General features: G+C 37.1%; 2 protein-coding genes across 2 annotated transcripts in view; one reads left to right on the forward strand and one right to left on the reverse strand.

Annotated features, from left to right (window-relative positions):
• The window catches only part of LOC134537439 (midasin-like), a 109,504-nt gene extending 104,505 nt beyond the window's left edge, over positions 1-4,999 (reverse strand). Inside the window, 4 exon segments of the mRNA XM_063377875.1 lie at positions 51-309; positions 1,349-1,564; positions 2,789-3,048; positions 4,626-4,999. Of these exon segments, the coding sequence (XP_063233945.1) occupies positions 51-309; positions 1,349-1,564; positions 2,789-3,048; positions 4,626-4,709 (819 nt within the window). The 5' untranslated portion in view covers positions 4,710-4,999.
• A 3,108-nt stretch (positions 5,000-8,107) lies between these two features.
• LOC134537436 (serine/threonine-protein kinase Pak) overlaps positions 8,108-16,767 on the forward strand; it is a 38,654-nt gene continuing 29,994 nt past the window's right edge. The window contains exons 1-2 of the mRNA XM_063377865.1: positions 8,108-8,529; positions 10,591-10,789. Coding sequence (XP_063233935.1) covers positions 8,474-8,529; positions 10,591-10,789 — 255 coding nt within the window. The 5' untranslated portion in view covers positions 8,108-8,473. The remainder of the gene's footprint in view (positions 8,530-10,590; positions 10,790-16,767) is intronic.

Here is a 16,767-nt window from a genome sequence, read left to right on the forward strand (position 1 = left end):
CGTCCACGCAGGTGAGGCTCTGCGACACGCCCATGGGCGCGGAGACTCACCCCTCGGCCGGGCAGGACCGGCAGCAGCACGCCGGCCACGGGAACCACGTAGCGCAGCCCCGCGCATGGGCCCACCGCAGCCTCCAGCGCCGGCGGGACGCGGCCGGGCGCGGCTAGGGCCGCCCCCAGCTCCTCGCGCAGGGCCTCGCAGGCGAGCGCGCAGTCCCGCTGCTCCCGGGCGGACAGGTGCCGCGCGGCCAACCGGCCGCTCTCTGCCGCGCTCATGTGGAGTACCGCGGCCGCGCACTGGACGCTGAGCCTGCCCGGACATCACCGTGCTTACATGTCCAGACGAGGGGACACACGTCAAGTCATTTCCAAGTTCCCGACAGACACACCGAAGAAAAAAGAGGAAATATAAACATCTAATACATCACGTCAAGTCATTTCATGTTCCCGACAGACACGCTGAAGAAAGAAAGAGGAAATATAAACATCTAATATAGGTACGATTTAACTTAAAAAAATTTACAGGAACATGACCATTGTCTTAAAAGGGCACTTACAGATTTCAGAACTTTCATTAATTTAAAAAATATATACACCTATATTGTAAAACTCCCTACTGTAAAAAAAGTATATTTTTTTGTATTATAAATAACGATGTGATTTGGTTTTGCTTGGAGATGAGTAACTAAACTCTTATATCAAATAGAGTAGGTACATTTGATTTTGTTTGAATGTAAAGAATTATTCCTCACTGGCATTGTGAACTTGTTCACAAAAAAAATTCCAGAACTATTTAAGCCTTCACAATGATTGAATATTGTACATTTTTAGTATGTTACACATTACTTAAAAGATAAATAAAAGAAGTATTATGTATATTAATGAAAGTTGTAGTATCCATTCCTACATGAAGAAATATTTAATATTTGATATATTGTGTCAAGTAAAAGGAAAACTGTAATTCTATATGAGCAGTTCATACGGAATGTTGTTATAGTAACTCAAAAACAATTTGCGTTATGAAGAATATTGTACCTTATTACGGACACAATTTTCACAAACTGCTCCAGGTGCGTATTTTCAATACTTGCTAACAGGAGCGCTAGTGTAGCACAGTGCACATATCATCTGCTAGAGTTTGCTGCCGCCATTGCTGATTGCCAAGATAACATACTATTTTTTTTTTAAGAAATGACACCTACTTTTTTTCAGGGCTCTATGCATTACACATTACTTTGCAAGCATTGCATTTTATTTCTTCAATAGACTCATGTATCCAGGACCAACTGTGAACTCCACCGATGGTTCACAAGCGCGTGTGGAGCTGAGGAAAGCAGCAGGCAGCTCACCATGTGAGCATGGAGCCCTGCGGCAGGTAGCGCGACACTATCTCCGGCCAGTCCCACAGCCGGCGGAAGTGCGACGGCGCCGACTGAAGGAACAGGTGGCAGGCCTGTATGATGTCCAGGGGTGCCACCGCGCTGATCCACGCCACCCCGCTGGACACCCCGGCCGCAGGCGCCTCTAGCTTCGGGGTCCTCATCTCAAAGTAATGAAGTGAAAACCTGTAAAGGAAAAATATATCAAATTATACTGTCATGAATTACTGCAGCTAATGACTGCATTATTTTCAAAGTGCAAAGATAAACACAAAACATTTGTAAAAAAAAAAAAAAGGGAAACAATCATTTAGGTGCAGATTTGCAAGATAGTCAAGATTTTTAAATTAACCACCAACCACAGTTTTAAAAACAAAATGTTTGAGTCTGATAATTAAACGGCTATGTAAGTTATCACTAAGGACGAGAATATATGGAGAATTGCGATAAAACAGAAAGAACACCGAAAAGAATGTCAAAACACCACATAACAACCAAATGCAGGTTATATCATGCAATTAAGTAGCATTTAACCAAAACTTAATATTTTATGTTTGAAATTCAAGGAAAGTCATTTCTGGACAAAAAATTGTAACAAAGTACATGGGTCAGAAAAATTAAATTTAAATTTGTTTTATTGTGCATCTCTTATTTAATCAATTTTCACCCACAAATTCTCGCTTAATTATTTCAATTGCTCTGCTTTAGACCAATTTATTACCAATTATTTTATCGTAAAAATTCAGTATATAAATTTCAGCTTTATTTTGATGGAGTAAGTATTACAGACTACTTTTATAAAAAAAATTAAATTAGACTAACAAAAAAAATTGGTTGTCTGTAAAGTCGGTTTACGGACGAAAGTTTAACGTGACAACGTCATAACAAAACATTGATGAAATGATTATGAATAAAATTGAATCATTTTTATTGAATTGTCACTATTTTGTATGGATACAAAGAAGGAGTGAAATGAAATCTACAATTTAAATGATAAATTTACTTCTATTTGCACTCATTAATTCAAATATGTTTATTACTTTAAAGAAGAGATTATTTTAACTATAACATTTATACATGTTTGCTATTTAACTTCTTCCAACCTGTGTTATTCTGTTAAGGATAGGACGATGATAGGAAAAGTAGGAAACGAATGGGAGTGTTTCACGTTTAATGTGCTTCGAAAAAGTCAAATAGATGGTTGTTCCAATCGAGTGGAAGAGAGATAGATGCGGCGCAAGCGTACAATCAGTGTAACGGGACACCGCGTAACGGGACAATGTGCGTAACGGGACACTTTTTTGTGCGTACAACCAGATTTCATCGATTTATTAGACGTTGTCACGTCAAAAAACATAAAATCTTATCATTCAGCAGTAGAAGCCGACACCAGACAGTAAGGGAACTCACTTGAGGGCGTCCGGGTGCACCCGGGACAGCTTGGCGAGGGCCACGAGCTCCTGCTGGTGCTTCAGGTCCCGCTGGGGGGCGGACAGCCCCTCCTCCAGGTCGAGCGTGGCCAGCGACAGCAGCTCCACCAGCAGGTACGGGAACCTGGCGGCCACCGCCAGCGTGTGGGGCGGCGCGAGCAGCAGCTTGGCCACCGACAGCAGGCCGTCGCGTAGCACCTCCGCCGGGACGTCCCTGCAGCCGTTCTTCTTCACGTGCATCTGGGACAAGCATCAAGCAGCCCTCACACCAGGGGCGCAACAACAGGGGAGGGGGCAAGGGTATTTTGCCCCCCCCCCCTTCTGAAACCTTCAAGTGGGGGCAAACGGGGGCAAAGAAAGTGCTGTGTAATCAATTTTTAGATAGTAAAACTGCTTAAATAGCACCATTTTCCACCTTGAAATACAAACCCAGACCCCCCGCTTCAATAGGGGGGATCGATGATTCTTTATAAAAAGGTTGCCCCCCCCCCCCCCCCTTGGAAATATAGTTGTTGCGCCCCAGCCTCACACGTCGCTTTAATCACGCCTCCAGAATTAACTAACGCTGACAAGTCTTTGCATATAAATACAACAATAAGCTAAAGAAGGTAGGTCAATTTAAACCACAATGTATTTTAAAAAAATCTTCAAACCATAGTTTAAGCCAAGTAGTTTTCATGGAAAACCAATTTATTTATTTTTTTAATAATTTATTTTTACACAAAATAACTTAATGTTATTTTAATAAAAGGTATAATTCCACTCTAATAACAACAAAAGTTTGGAAATTAATGTTTCTTGTGGTTTACAGGAAGAAAAAATTATATACTAATCAAGAGTTATTTAAATTATCTAAATAAGTTGTAAATCATATCCAGCTAAAAACTCCTATAAAATTAAAAATACATATTAAATAGTTAATTCCTATTCTATGGGAAATCCCTGTCTGTACTGTAAATCCCTATTCTGTGAGAAACACCTATTCTATGGAGAATCCTCCTTTGGGGACACAACCTTTATGTGGTTAAGTACCAGTCAGATGTGCAGATTTGCTGGACTTCAGTTCTTTGATGTTATAACTTTTCTGGTTCAACATAAGTGTCAGAAAGTAAAATGTTCTATGGCTTTGATCTAACAATGATGGGAGCCAAAATAAAATAATGTAATAAAAAAACCTAGTTTAAACCTAAAAACAGGTTTTTTGGTATTTTTAGAAAACCTAGTTTTTTTTTCCAACCCTGAAACTAAACCACTACATGTAGCAACAATGTTTTTCCTTTCTGTTTGTTTAATGATAATGCATACATAAACAAAACTTTTCAAATATGGTTTCCATAGAAATGTTTAAAATTAAATTGAAGACAGCCTAGGAAAATGTTAATTGAAGTTCCTATAAAGTTTGTTAACTGAATAAACGAATAAAGATATTAACATCCCACCTCAACATGTGTCAAATGTTGATGGGTGTACACCAATTGAAGCAGTACTAATTAAATGCATTTTTGTGGTGAGGGGAATAGGTGTACTTTCACATTTTACCAAGCCGTCCGATACAGCGTTCAACAATAAGTGAAGGACGGATGTGAGGGATCATTGTTGGGTCCAGCTTCAAGTGGGAGGCAAGTGATCCGACTTAAAAACAGCAGGTAACTCTTTGAAATTAGAAACACCGGTTTTAAGTTTTCAACTTTCAAAAGAATTGCAATTATAACTATTCGTGGCATTTAAAACTATTGACAGATACAGTAAACAAAGTATTTACAAGCGTTCAAATCTTAATAATATACGAATAGCAATTAACATAACCATGATCTTACCACAAATTTCGACTTCTTGTAAATATGATTTCCATTAAACTTTTTATGAAGACACCTGTATAACTCTTCAGCTAGCTCTTCCATTCTGTAACTCCCTATACAATCAAAAATCAAACCAAAGTGGTTCTTTATCGTTGTACCATGTGTGTTAGTACATAGATAAACAATCCACCCACGTGGTTTATGTCACTTCACCTAACAACTTCACATGAAAAGCTTAGGGTTTGTTTTGCTCGCCGTTTCTTCTGCACTTCATTGAATACACTTCATTAATTTTTTGTTCCCTACAGTGGTGTGCCAATGGTCATATTGTCATTTCATTTCATATTCGAAGCATTTGTTCATTATCATATTATCGATCAAATTGCCGCACGTAGATAAACACCTATGCCTTAACCGGGATTCGAACCCAGAACCCCTCGCACTGTAAGCTGGTGTGCATCCGACTAAGCTACGGTAAATGTTTTCTATGATAATAAATTAAACTAAGTCAAAAAGAGTTGGTAACACTCATATAGGCAAAGAGAACGACTGGAGGTGTGTTCATGTGTGTGTATGTGTATATATAGACACACACATATTATTCTGGCCAAAACCATGTGTCTTGACAAAGAAATAGTGAATTTCTTTCGTCTGAAGGAGAAACTGTTATCTAATACACTGCCACAAATTATGAGAACTTCATCAAATTCATTTCTGTGTTTTTAAAAATAATATTGTAAATAAGAATTAAAAAATAGAAGTTACCAAAAATACTTTATTCAAAATTCTATCGTATATAAATATACGAATAATGTGTCGCGACACTCCCCTTTGGATTATGTAGTAGGGTTCGTAATGGTGTAGAAAATGGAAAATTGGGATGATGATGATGATGTAGTTTGCTGCCAGCTGGTAAAAGGGAGAATAAATTGTTCACTAACTTATGTTAGAGCACAATGAGAGATGTCTACCCTTTATTTTAAGTTATGGCTTTGAGCCCTATTGCAATTACATTAGTTTATAATGCTGCAAAGTTTTTACATATCGAGTCAGGTTGGTGACTATTTGTGGTGCTGTATTGACAGTGACTTCCAGACATTATTTGCATTCCACTGGTAGAGAATAAAGCTTCTACCATCAAGAAAGGTGATATATAAACTACTCCCACACCTCTGGAACAAATCCAGTCTTACCCAGATATTGTTCACCAGTGCAGGAAACATGTCCAATAAGGGGTGCCTGTGGTGGCCACAACTGATAAGGTCCGCGCAATGCTGGCAGGTTTTCCCACATAGCATGCCCAAGAGCTCTATCGTCGGAAGGGGCCCCCGGGATTCTTCTCGTGGTGTAATTCGCCAGGTAGCCTGGGCATTCTGGCTGACAGCATCTGGGTTCAGATATCGATTTGGGAGGCGGGTTGTACGTTTGGAGGGGTATTGAATCCCATGGCGTTGACATGGAAGGCCGGTTGTTTGGGTATGTCTTTGTTTAGCTCTAGATGTCGAGTGGAGGTCGCAGCTTATACTGTTTACTCTCCCACTCCAGGATGCCTGGTGAAGCATTCGCTGTCGGTATGTCCTCGGGCATGTTTCTGGGAAAGATGTTTATCTCATAATCTAACTGTTAACATTGTCATATTCAGTCGTGTCACGGCCTTCCTGTCATTTACTCTTCCGGTTCGTCTACAGGGATGCTGAAGGTGGCGTCTGTGAGGGATGCTGAGTCACCCCATGCTTTGTGCACGAGCATCACGAGTGCTTCCTGTTCTGGGTCCTCGGGTTCTGTAATAAGTGATCTTGCTCGATTGGTTGAATCTTCTTCGAGTTCCTGTTTTTTTTTTTTTTTTTCGATAATAAGTCTGTTATGGTAAGGTGGAGCGTGCAGGCTCTGCATTTCTGTCGGCGGCGCGGTGTGTTGTCGAGTTTCTCAGTGCCCTCTGTCTAAATGGGTTGATGGCCGAATCTTTCCAGTTGCAGTGTCACACAAGGTCATTGCTCATCATCTTGTGTTAGTCCCACAGAGATACTATTTGCATTACTCTTCCAGTAACTGGGGTCCTAGCAGCAAGTCTAGTCTCAGTTCATCCTGAAGAATATTTTTCACTCTCTGGCCTCCGAGGCATAATTGGTAGGTTGTTTTCCTATTTGCTCTTTGATGGCGTAAAGCCATACACAGCATGAAATTGGTCCTTATAAATAGTTTCATTGTCTCTCTGACAATGAGTGGACCAGTGAGAACATGCAGTCTCCTGACTGTACTTTAGAGGAAGGAGTCCATGTTTAGGGAGTGACATTCTTGGCATAGTCTTCTTGTTATTATACAGTAATGGGACCAAGACTTCAATATTTCCCATGGCAATGCTATGTAAAACATTTAATTAACACATGGGGACATAACTTGACAGAGATCGGGTGTGTTCCGCCTGCTGAGGTGGCAGATTTGACAGGGGTGAAAAGTGTACTTTCAGGATTCTCAGGAGGTACAACATCAAGGTCTAATGTGGTGAAACGTAATTCTTCCTCAGAGTTGCTACAGGCCTGCAAAATCCATTTGTCATGTCAGCTTATGTTGGTAAAAGGCAATCAATATGACCCAGAACCAAATGTAACAATGCTAAATTCCTTATTCATAATACCTGTAGAACAAAAAAGGCCACAGCAAACAACAGGTGGCATATTTGGCCACGATTACTAGAGGGACAAAGCGAAATTCACCACCCCCTGAAGAAGGGTAAAATGTGCATGTGTGACAATGTCCCTTATTTGTGAGAGATCACAGATTCTGTGCCGGCCTAGCTCCAAAATGCACAAGGACATGGAAGGTGGTAAATATAATAGAACCAACATCCTACATCCAACTTGTCAATATATTCGAAAGGGAGAATGCCTGTAAAACAACCTTCAACAACTTCACCACCAAGTACACCATATGGCTTGACCTTGTACCTGCAGATGTACCCTGAACAAAACACATTCATAAAAGTAACACAGAGATAACACTTTCTGGAGGCCGAGGCCGGTTTATAACAAGGAGTGCAACTGCGCATCCTCTTTCCAAGTCAGGTCAGACAGTGAGATGACCAAACATCTCTCTCTGACACTGTCCCAGACATGATCTTTCACGAGTCACGACTGAGAACACCAGACCCTGCTACTCTAACATGGCCTATAGCTGTGCTCCTGATTGTTTCGTAATTGTTTGATATTCTATATTTTTACGAACTCTTACTTTGATGAGGAACAAAAGCCTGACATTTATAATTCTACGCTATCCTGACATTCTAAGCATGTGTAGTAGGTACACCATCAATTTTATGATCGGATGAGTTTTAAATTGAGGGAAGATAGAATTTATCGAAAAAACAATACTTTTAGATTCCAATAAATTTTCCAAAATAAATAACAAACTTATCAAAATTATATACATATTTTCTTTTTTTAATGGTATAAAATTACCATGAGTGTTTGAAATAACAATTTTATTATTGAGTCTAAGATTCTAAGCTGTTTAGGTATGGCGGTGATTGACGTACCAGGAATAGATAATTTTGTGATTAGTGAAAAGTGATGATGTATGTCTTTCATTTGAAATACGAGGAAATATAATTCTGTTGCATCAAGATTTCCTTTGTTACAGTTGCGTTAAAGTCAAACGAAGTGTCTAAACCGACTCTTTTGATGATTTGGCGTATCGTATTATTTCTCAAAAATCTGACAGCTAAAGACACCTATTTTAGACTGTGAAGATGACACCCAACGGTGCTGAAGTATGTCCAGCCAATGGCTTGCATTAAGTTGCCGTCAAAAGGATTTTGTTTGCAGGCGTGGCGTGGTGTGGTTAAAATATTGGACAGCTAGAATTAAAATATGTCTGATGACGAGGACAAGCCTCCAGCGCCCCCTGTGCGGCTTACAAGTAACAGGTTGGTTTATCTACTTATGTTCAACAGCTAACGTTGGTTTTTAGAAATTGCAGTACTGGTGTGCTGTTCTATAAATGATTCATGCAATCGGGAATTTTTAATACAATGGGGTACGCTCAGCCGACCTCCGTAGCGTAGTCGGATGCACACCGGCTTACGTTGCGAGGGGTTCTGGGTTCGAATCCCGGTTAAGGCATGGGTGTTAACATACGTATGGATATTTGATTTATGATATGATAATAAAAGGCTTCGACTAAGAAAAGGCATCATAGTGCTGGTTGTGGGCTGAAGCCCATAACAATTCAACCAATTAAAAAAAGATGTATTAGACTGGTATGCTGAGAGATAGTTTCGTTACGTTGATAAATATCATCCATTCGTTAGTTTTCGCAGCTCTTTGGACATAAGTAAGGTAATAGAAGCTTCCACGTGTTTAGAAAATGCCCTGATAATTATAAATTTTTTGTATTGGTGATGTTTCTTAGTTACCCCAATAAATAGTATTTCTCTTCCTAATGGGACTGTTTTGTATTGCAAGTCTGCATTACATTTTATGTTAGAGAGTAAGTAGAACAAACACGAAGTTCACACCTATCTACCTGCAGCATTTTGTTTGATGTTTCTCCCAGTTTAGTAATTATTGAAAATAATCAATGGTTTGTGCACATGGTAATTTTGAAGGAAAGTGACTTTTCCATAAAAATTGTAACTAATATTCCAAAATGCTTTTTTTTTTTTTTTTACTTCCTGACGTGTTTTCAATCAATCAATTGCGTTACAGACTATGTAGTTTACCATTTTATCAGATGGTGTAATCTTCTCTGCAAACTAATTGTACTGTTGTTTACTGTTTGGAAGCAATTATGCTAACAGTAGGAGTATTTATGTCACTGGTATCTAATAAGCCATGCTAACTTTGTTATTTAAAATCAAAAAAATTTTTTAATGATTTTATATTTTTTAAAAATTTATTTTACAGAATACTTTGTTATTGTGAGATCAAAATTATCATTTCGAGTGGGATACTTTGACTAATTATTAATTTGTTCCATTTTCTTTCTATTATATACCTTTTTATATTGTAAATTATAGTAATGTAAATTTGTGTTCTGCTATAGTAGCATAGCTGAGACTGTTTTCCAGTGGGATGTCCCTCATCTTGTTGACATCGCCCTACTTTTTACTTGATACTAGCTGTAACTTGACCCTTTAGTCCTTCAGAGATCCTTAGGAATATACCATAGCCGAGGCTGCTTTATGAGAGATAGCGATTTTTGCTGTCGGTATGTTACGGCAAAGGTCAAGACTGTTTTCTGCCCTAATGTGTTTTTCATTTCAAGTGAATATTGAATATTCTTATAGAATGATGGTAAATCATGTCAGGAAGTTTAATTTTAAAAAAAAAATCTTTGCTCCCCCCCAAAAAAATTGGCTCTCTTTCAGATTTATCAAACGCATCAGGCCGACAGGTATTTCTTCTGCAGTCACTGTGCCCATGTACAGGGAAGTGGAGCGCGGCACATTTGCAATAAATACAAAAATATGTTTTCTGAATTAAGATGCTGCTTTTTTACGGTGATTAAAACAAGCGAGTGTTGACACCCTTTTGCGATCATTTTTAAACTTAATTTTGGTAAAAAGCTCTTGAACCAAAAATTACCTGAAGTCATTCATATACATTTACTTTTTTTTTTTCCTCCAAAATATTAATCCTTCAATTTACTTTTTCAATAAGCTCTCTGTATTTTGTACATAGCCTGGGTATATACGTTCTTTGTAACAATTTTTTAAGTGTCCAGTGACCTTTTCTCTTTTTGTATTTCTTGATAAGTAGGAAGAAGTTTGAAATATGGTTTTTGTGAAGTAAGTAGGCCCATTAGGTATTATTTGAAATGTTTTTGCGGATCCCAAAATACCTCTTGAGAGAGTTTTAACTGGTTCCTTCAGAGGAATAACCACGTTTTTAAGCACACATCATGAAATCATTGTCGGGTTACCCAGTACGGTGTTTCGAGATTGGCGAGTGCATGCCCACGCATGCATGTTGCGTCTTCGTTCCAGAGGCGACTCGACCCCCAATTTCCCGGTGGACATGCGGCCGCTCCCGAAGGAGCCGGACAGCGACGACCGCAAGAAGAAGACGCTGAAGGCCAAGATCAAGCAGAAGGGCAAGGATGGCGAGAAGCCCAACATCTCGTACCCCACCAACTTCGAGCACACGGTTCACGTGGGGTTCGACGCGGTGACGGGCGAGTTCACGGTGAGCGCTCGCCGGGCTGCGGCTTGTCGTGGGCTTCCTACCCCTTCAACTGTTTGTCAAAGATGCTTGTGTCAAGCTGTGCTTATGCTAAGTAGTTCTTTTTTTTTTTTTGTTTCATGGACTTGGACTAGTGGCTCAAAAATTACTGATGGTCAGTGAACCACATGCTTTCCTCTCCACTCCTCTCAGCTTAAAGGAAAACTTAATTTTTAACAATAAAACATTTTTTTTTTTGGTAATTGTTCCGTATCAGGTATCCATGTTTATCCCTTGATCCTGATGGCATGATCCTGTAGTACCTACATTATGCTTGCTGTTTTAATTTAGTACTTCGAAAGATCCTGCCCAAAAAACCTTACCATATAACAATGAATAATGATCATAAGTTCAATAAAAAATATAATTTCCTTTTTATTCAACACAAGATTATAATTTATGTTTATATGATAAGTTTTTTAGTTATGTGCAGGCACTTTTTATGTACTAAATTAAAACAGTAAGAATCATGTACCACAGAATCAAAATGTACAGTATAATGCCATTAGGATCGAGGACTAAACTTGGATGCGTGACACGGAACAATTACCCATTTTTTTTAGTGTTGAGGCATATGCATGTGTGCACATGCTAATGGTACGTAACGTGACTGGATATTGTATAGGGGTGTTGGCATCTGGTATGGACGCATTCCTAGCTCATGAGTAACACTGTGTGTTTATTCTCTGAGATCTTCCAAGATTTTAGTGAGCTCATAGTAATTATTGAACAGAGAGGCTTTTCTGTAGAAAATAAATAAATCCCAAAAATGGTATTTTTGAGTAGCTACTATTAATAATGCTTCATAATAATTCTATAAAGGGGCATTGCAGTAATGCAGTATTATTAAACCATTAGAACCATGTTGACCATAATAAATGAGGTTTCTATCTTTAATTATTTGTGTCGGAACAAGAAATAAATTTTTGCTAACTGGTTATAAAAAAAATTTTTTATTGAAATAAATAAAATAATTTGTGTTAGTAGTTATGTGTTTATTAGCAAATATGCATTATTTTGGTGGTTTGAAATAAACTTTGTTTATCTCATGTAGTTGTTTCCATTAGTTGATTGTATTGTTGAAAGTGATATTTTTGAATCAGAAAATTAAGAGGCCGTGTCACAAATTTGCGCTCCTATCTATATCAATGTTATTTTAAAAGGCAGTTTTTCTCAAAGTCTATAAGAGGTAGGGGCCAGAAATTTTGCCTACTGAAAGTATACAATACATTTAACATAACCGCTTTTTTCAAATTTAGTTATCATATCATATATTATTTCTGTGATGAAAAAAATATAATCAATATTTTGATTTGTCCAGATACAGTGGAATTTTGCTTATATTTATAATTATTTAGCAAAAACTGAAAAGGCCATTGAAATGTATTGTACATTACCTTCCGATCAGTGTCTTCATGATCATGATGGGTTTAAAAACCTGGTTGTAATCAAGTCTTTAACTATTTCATGACAACATTTATACTTAATAATTTGGAGATAGGCCTTTTCTATCCTAAACCCCTGAGCTTTCACTATCTGGTCTGGCGACCGACCTGACACTCTTCAACCACCCCAAGGGTCTCCGATTGCACATCCGATAAAAAAAAAGCTGTTCGTTCATTTGTTTTTGTGTCACAGACTTCACACATTTATGCCAAGGGAATATTCCGCTGATGTGACGCCATACGAATGTATTATTCGCGACCATACAACTTTTTTGTTTGTCATCGGGAAGAAATGTTCATTTTGAATTGAGCATTTTTAAATGTCAGCGTAGAATATGCTTATCTGCCCATTTTGTTTCTTTCCATAATAATGAGTAAAGTTAACATTGTCATAGACATTTTATTATATTCGTTTGCCGTCCAAGTAAAACTGTCACTATATCGCACGTAATTATATATTTTACTAATTTGTTAGTTGTCATTTTATTTAAGTTACAAATAACAGTAATCAAAAACTATTACTTAATAGTCCAGAAAAGAGATTGAGTTATTATTCATTTAATAGGGGTTTAAAATATGGTACTACATACATATTATATATATTATATATATTATATATTATACATATTATATATATTATACATATATTATCTTGTTGTCTTCTTTGTAACTTTACTGGAAGAATGGCATTTGGTATGTATGTTAACTCACAATGAAAATACTTCAGAAGTACTCAACAGTGAACAACCTAGGCCCTATACTAATTTCATTATGTTCATGGAAATATAATTAAAATTACAAATAATGAACTGTATGTGTTTCACGTAGAGATATCGTACGAACTGTATGTGGTACAGACCAACACTTGCTAAGGCTCTGAAAATACTTAATTTCAGTTAATGTGTGGAGAATATTAAAAGTTAGAAATAATGATATATATAAAACAATGCAAAGTTATCAGCATAAAAATAGAAGTTATTTTTACGTAGCGCCTATTGGAATGAATATTTTGTGTTGAATTATGTGGCATGATTAATATTCTCTTATGGTATGTGTGTTTTGTTAAAAACTTATAAAACATAACTTACTGTTGAAGGATTTTCATTTTTTTTTTGTTATGATCTTATTTAAACAAGTTTTAATTATATTACACATGTCTATTTTAAAATCATTTTAATGTATACTTATAGAATTGTAATAGGCTTTATAAGGACTCTCAAAATGCATGTGAGTATCTATAATTATCTGCATCACCATTATGGCCGTTTCACAAGATCAAATATTTATTGAATTCAATCAGTTGCATTCATTGTACATGATTTTCAATTTGTACATTGAATTCAATACAAATTGAAGATGTTATTCAACTAAGCTTATTAACTTATAAGTATTTTGTTTGTCCAGTACATAAAAGTAAAAGATTCTTTATTATTTAAATAATGAGCATCTATAAGCAATAACGTTTTCTAAATATTTACATAAACATAATGAAATCTAATTTTTCAATACTTTATATCTACGATCACATCAACGGCAGTATTATGTAATCAATGAGGTAATTAAATATCTTTAAAAGATATTTTCTCCTCTGTAAAGTAAATTTGTGATACAGCCCTCTTAATGTTAGTCTAGTGAGTTATTTCGTCTTCTAATATGCTACAGCAATATATAAAACTAAGTTTTGTTAGTGTTTTAGTCTTTTGTAATGTTAAAGTGTAATGTAATCAATTCATTTTTTTTTGTAAATTCTTATTCATAAAGATACATATCATAATAAGATAAATAGTAATATTTGTAAATTTAGATTCTTTGAAACAACATCGATAAGAGGTTCTCCTACCTCTGTTAAACTGTATGATGGTGCATTGTAAAAAAATTAGGTAGTCTGACTTAAGTGAGATTGTAATTAGATTGTGTGTAATGCATATGCAATATCTAAGCATAAGAATTTATGTTATTATCCTTTTAAAACGTTACACTATGAATTTCGTATACTTTTTAATGTCAACTACCATTATTTTTCACGGAATATTACATCCAGATAAAGAATAATTACCACATGTTTGAAGATTAATTGTATTCCGATACATTTAAAGTATTAAAATTTTTAGATACGACTCATACTACAGTTGTAAATGTGAGGTTTCTTGATTCTGAATCCCTGCATCCGCAATTTCCTAGTGAGCCGCCGGTCAGATTGTCATCCTCTCAGATTGTCGAGGAACCAGATACATTTTTCGTCGAGTAATCTGGCGGTATAGTAGTTTTATCACGCGCTGCGGTTACAGTTACTTCGGTTGAATAAGCCACTAAATCTCACTGTTAAAAGAGAGAACTTCTAGACCAGAATATTGGAAATAAAAATTTACTGACACGGCCTCTTAACATTAGAAAATATATTTCAACTTTTGATGACTGTGAGTGAGGTGGTGTTAGTAGGCAGTAGTGAGTTTTAAAATGTGTCTTACACAGTAAAGTAGTTATTGTGTGATAATGCATGTCTAGTTTAATATTTCATTGAATTATTAGTGCAACACACATTTTTTTGATGGGTATTAATTTCTGCACTAGCAGTTTAAAGCTATCAAAATGACTCTGAAGAGGAGTTTTTTTATGCGTTGTGTATTTTTGTCGCTAGTATTTTACATTACATTGCCGTTGGTTGTGTAAGAATAATTGTTCAATGCAATCTTTTTGCAACAAATGATGTTCTTTCTTTGCTATTGTTTATTGTTGTATCGCTTCGTGGATTCTGCCACCGATGAGGGGTAGAGTTCCGTAAAATGCCCTCCCTTCTGTCGAATTCCGAAAAATGCTCCCTCTTCTGTTTTGAGCTGGGTGTGTCCTTGCTTCTCGGTGATGATAACTAAAGTGTAACGTTAAGGCGAGTACCAATTTCAAATACTATAATATCGATAAACTGTATGAATGAACTGAAAATTATATTCTACATTCAGAATGGATTTTGGAAAACTCTGTAACTGAAAGAGGCATTGAATTAGAGGAAGAGTGTGCATTTATAATGAGAGAGTGAGATAGGCAGTGAAGGAGAAGAACAAAGCCTTCCATAGGTGGTTTAAGTGCAGGTATTCCAATACTGAAAAGAAGTGTAAGGAAAAGAAGAGAGAGGTAACACAAGTGGTAGAAGGCCTGAGAAAGGAATGGATGCAAAAAAACTGGACAGAAATGTTTGAAAAGGTTGTAGAAGAATGTAAGAAATTATTGTAAAGCCAAACACAGAGTAGGAGGAAAGAGGGTCAGACTGTCTGGATGATAAATGAAGAAGTGATGGTGACAGAAGAAGATGAAAAGGTACAGTGGAGTTGTTATTTTTAAAGCTGCTGAACCCAGGCGGACATGAGCAGGAGGAAGAAACAGATGAGCAGGAAGTAATGGCAGAGTTGGATGATGAGGATGTCGCATGGAAAGAGGTAGAGGAAGCACTGAAAAGAATGAAGAATGGCAAAGCTTCAGGTAATGGAGAAGCTAACAGTAGAAATGATAAGAGCAACGGGAGAAGTGGGAATTCTTTGGCTGTGTAGAGTGTTGAGATGGGGAACACATTGATGTGTCACTGTGCGAAGGAGTATAAGAAGATCTTGGAAAATTAGAAAAAGGAAAGGCACTGCAGGAAAATAGCTCAATGAGTAACATGGGTTTAGAGAAGGGCGGTCTACTATAGACATGATTTTTTCCACGTGACAACTGATGTACAGAAGATAGGAATGTGTGGAAAGATATAATAGTAAAGTAATGATATTTCTGGATGTAGGGAAGGCGTACGACAGTGTGAGAAAACACTGTGTTAGGCAAGCTATGGAAGCTGAGATAAAAAAAAGTCAATGAAGTGAAGCAGTGTCAAAGAGGATTATGAAGGAAGTGGAAGAGATGATCAGAGAAGGAAAGATGAAGGTCAGATGAGTAAGGAAGTGAGGAAATGTGGAACGAGAGTGAAGTGGTGATTGTGACGAGGAACAAGTAGTAAGGTGATGAGTTGAATTGGTTAAGTTAAAACCGGTTAAAGTTAAAACAGGCACCAAGTACTGCGGAATCCAATATGAATAAAAATATCCCCTTTGTAAGACAATCAAGCAACAATCCTGGTACTGAAAAATACCATTTTCAGAATTTTTTTTTTCCCCCTTAAAAAATCTGCTCTCCTCATAAATTACTGAGCTGATTCCAAATTATTTAGTTATTTCGCACGATGGAGGTTTTTTAAGTCAATACTTTCCTCATCACAATAGCTTATGTATTAGCCTAATAGCCTCCGAAAGGCACTTTTGAGCTTTTATAATCTAGGGTCTCAGATAATTCAGATTAATTGGCATATCAACATGGTTAGTTAAGTATGATAGCAGATAACGCATTTTGGCTATAAGTGTCCTGTTTGTATGTGATTGAGGGTGTGTACAGAAGCACTAACTGCAGCCTTGTTCCTGGTAACTGCCTGCTCACTGCTGCTTCTAGCGCTTACTGCATCTGCTTAGCTTAGTC

The sequence above is a fragment of the Bacillus rossius genome, chromosome 12, assembly GCF_032445375.1.
Source record: "Bacillus rossius redtenbacheri isolate Brsri chromosome 12, Brsri_v3, whole genome shotgun sequence".
NCBI classification, from domain to species: Eukaryota; Metazoa; Arthropoda; class Insecta; order Phasmatodea; family Bacillidae; genus Bacillus; species Bacillus rossius.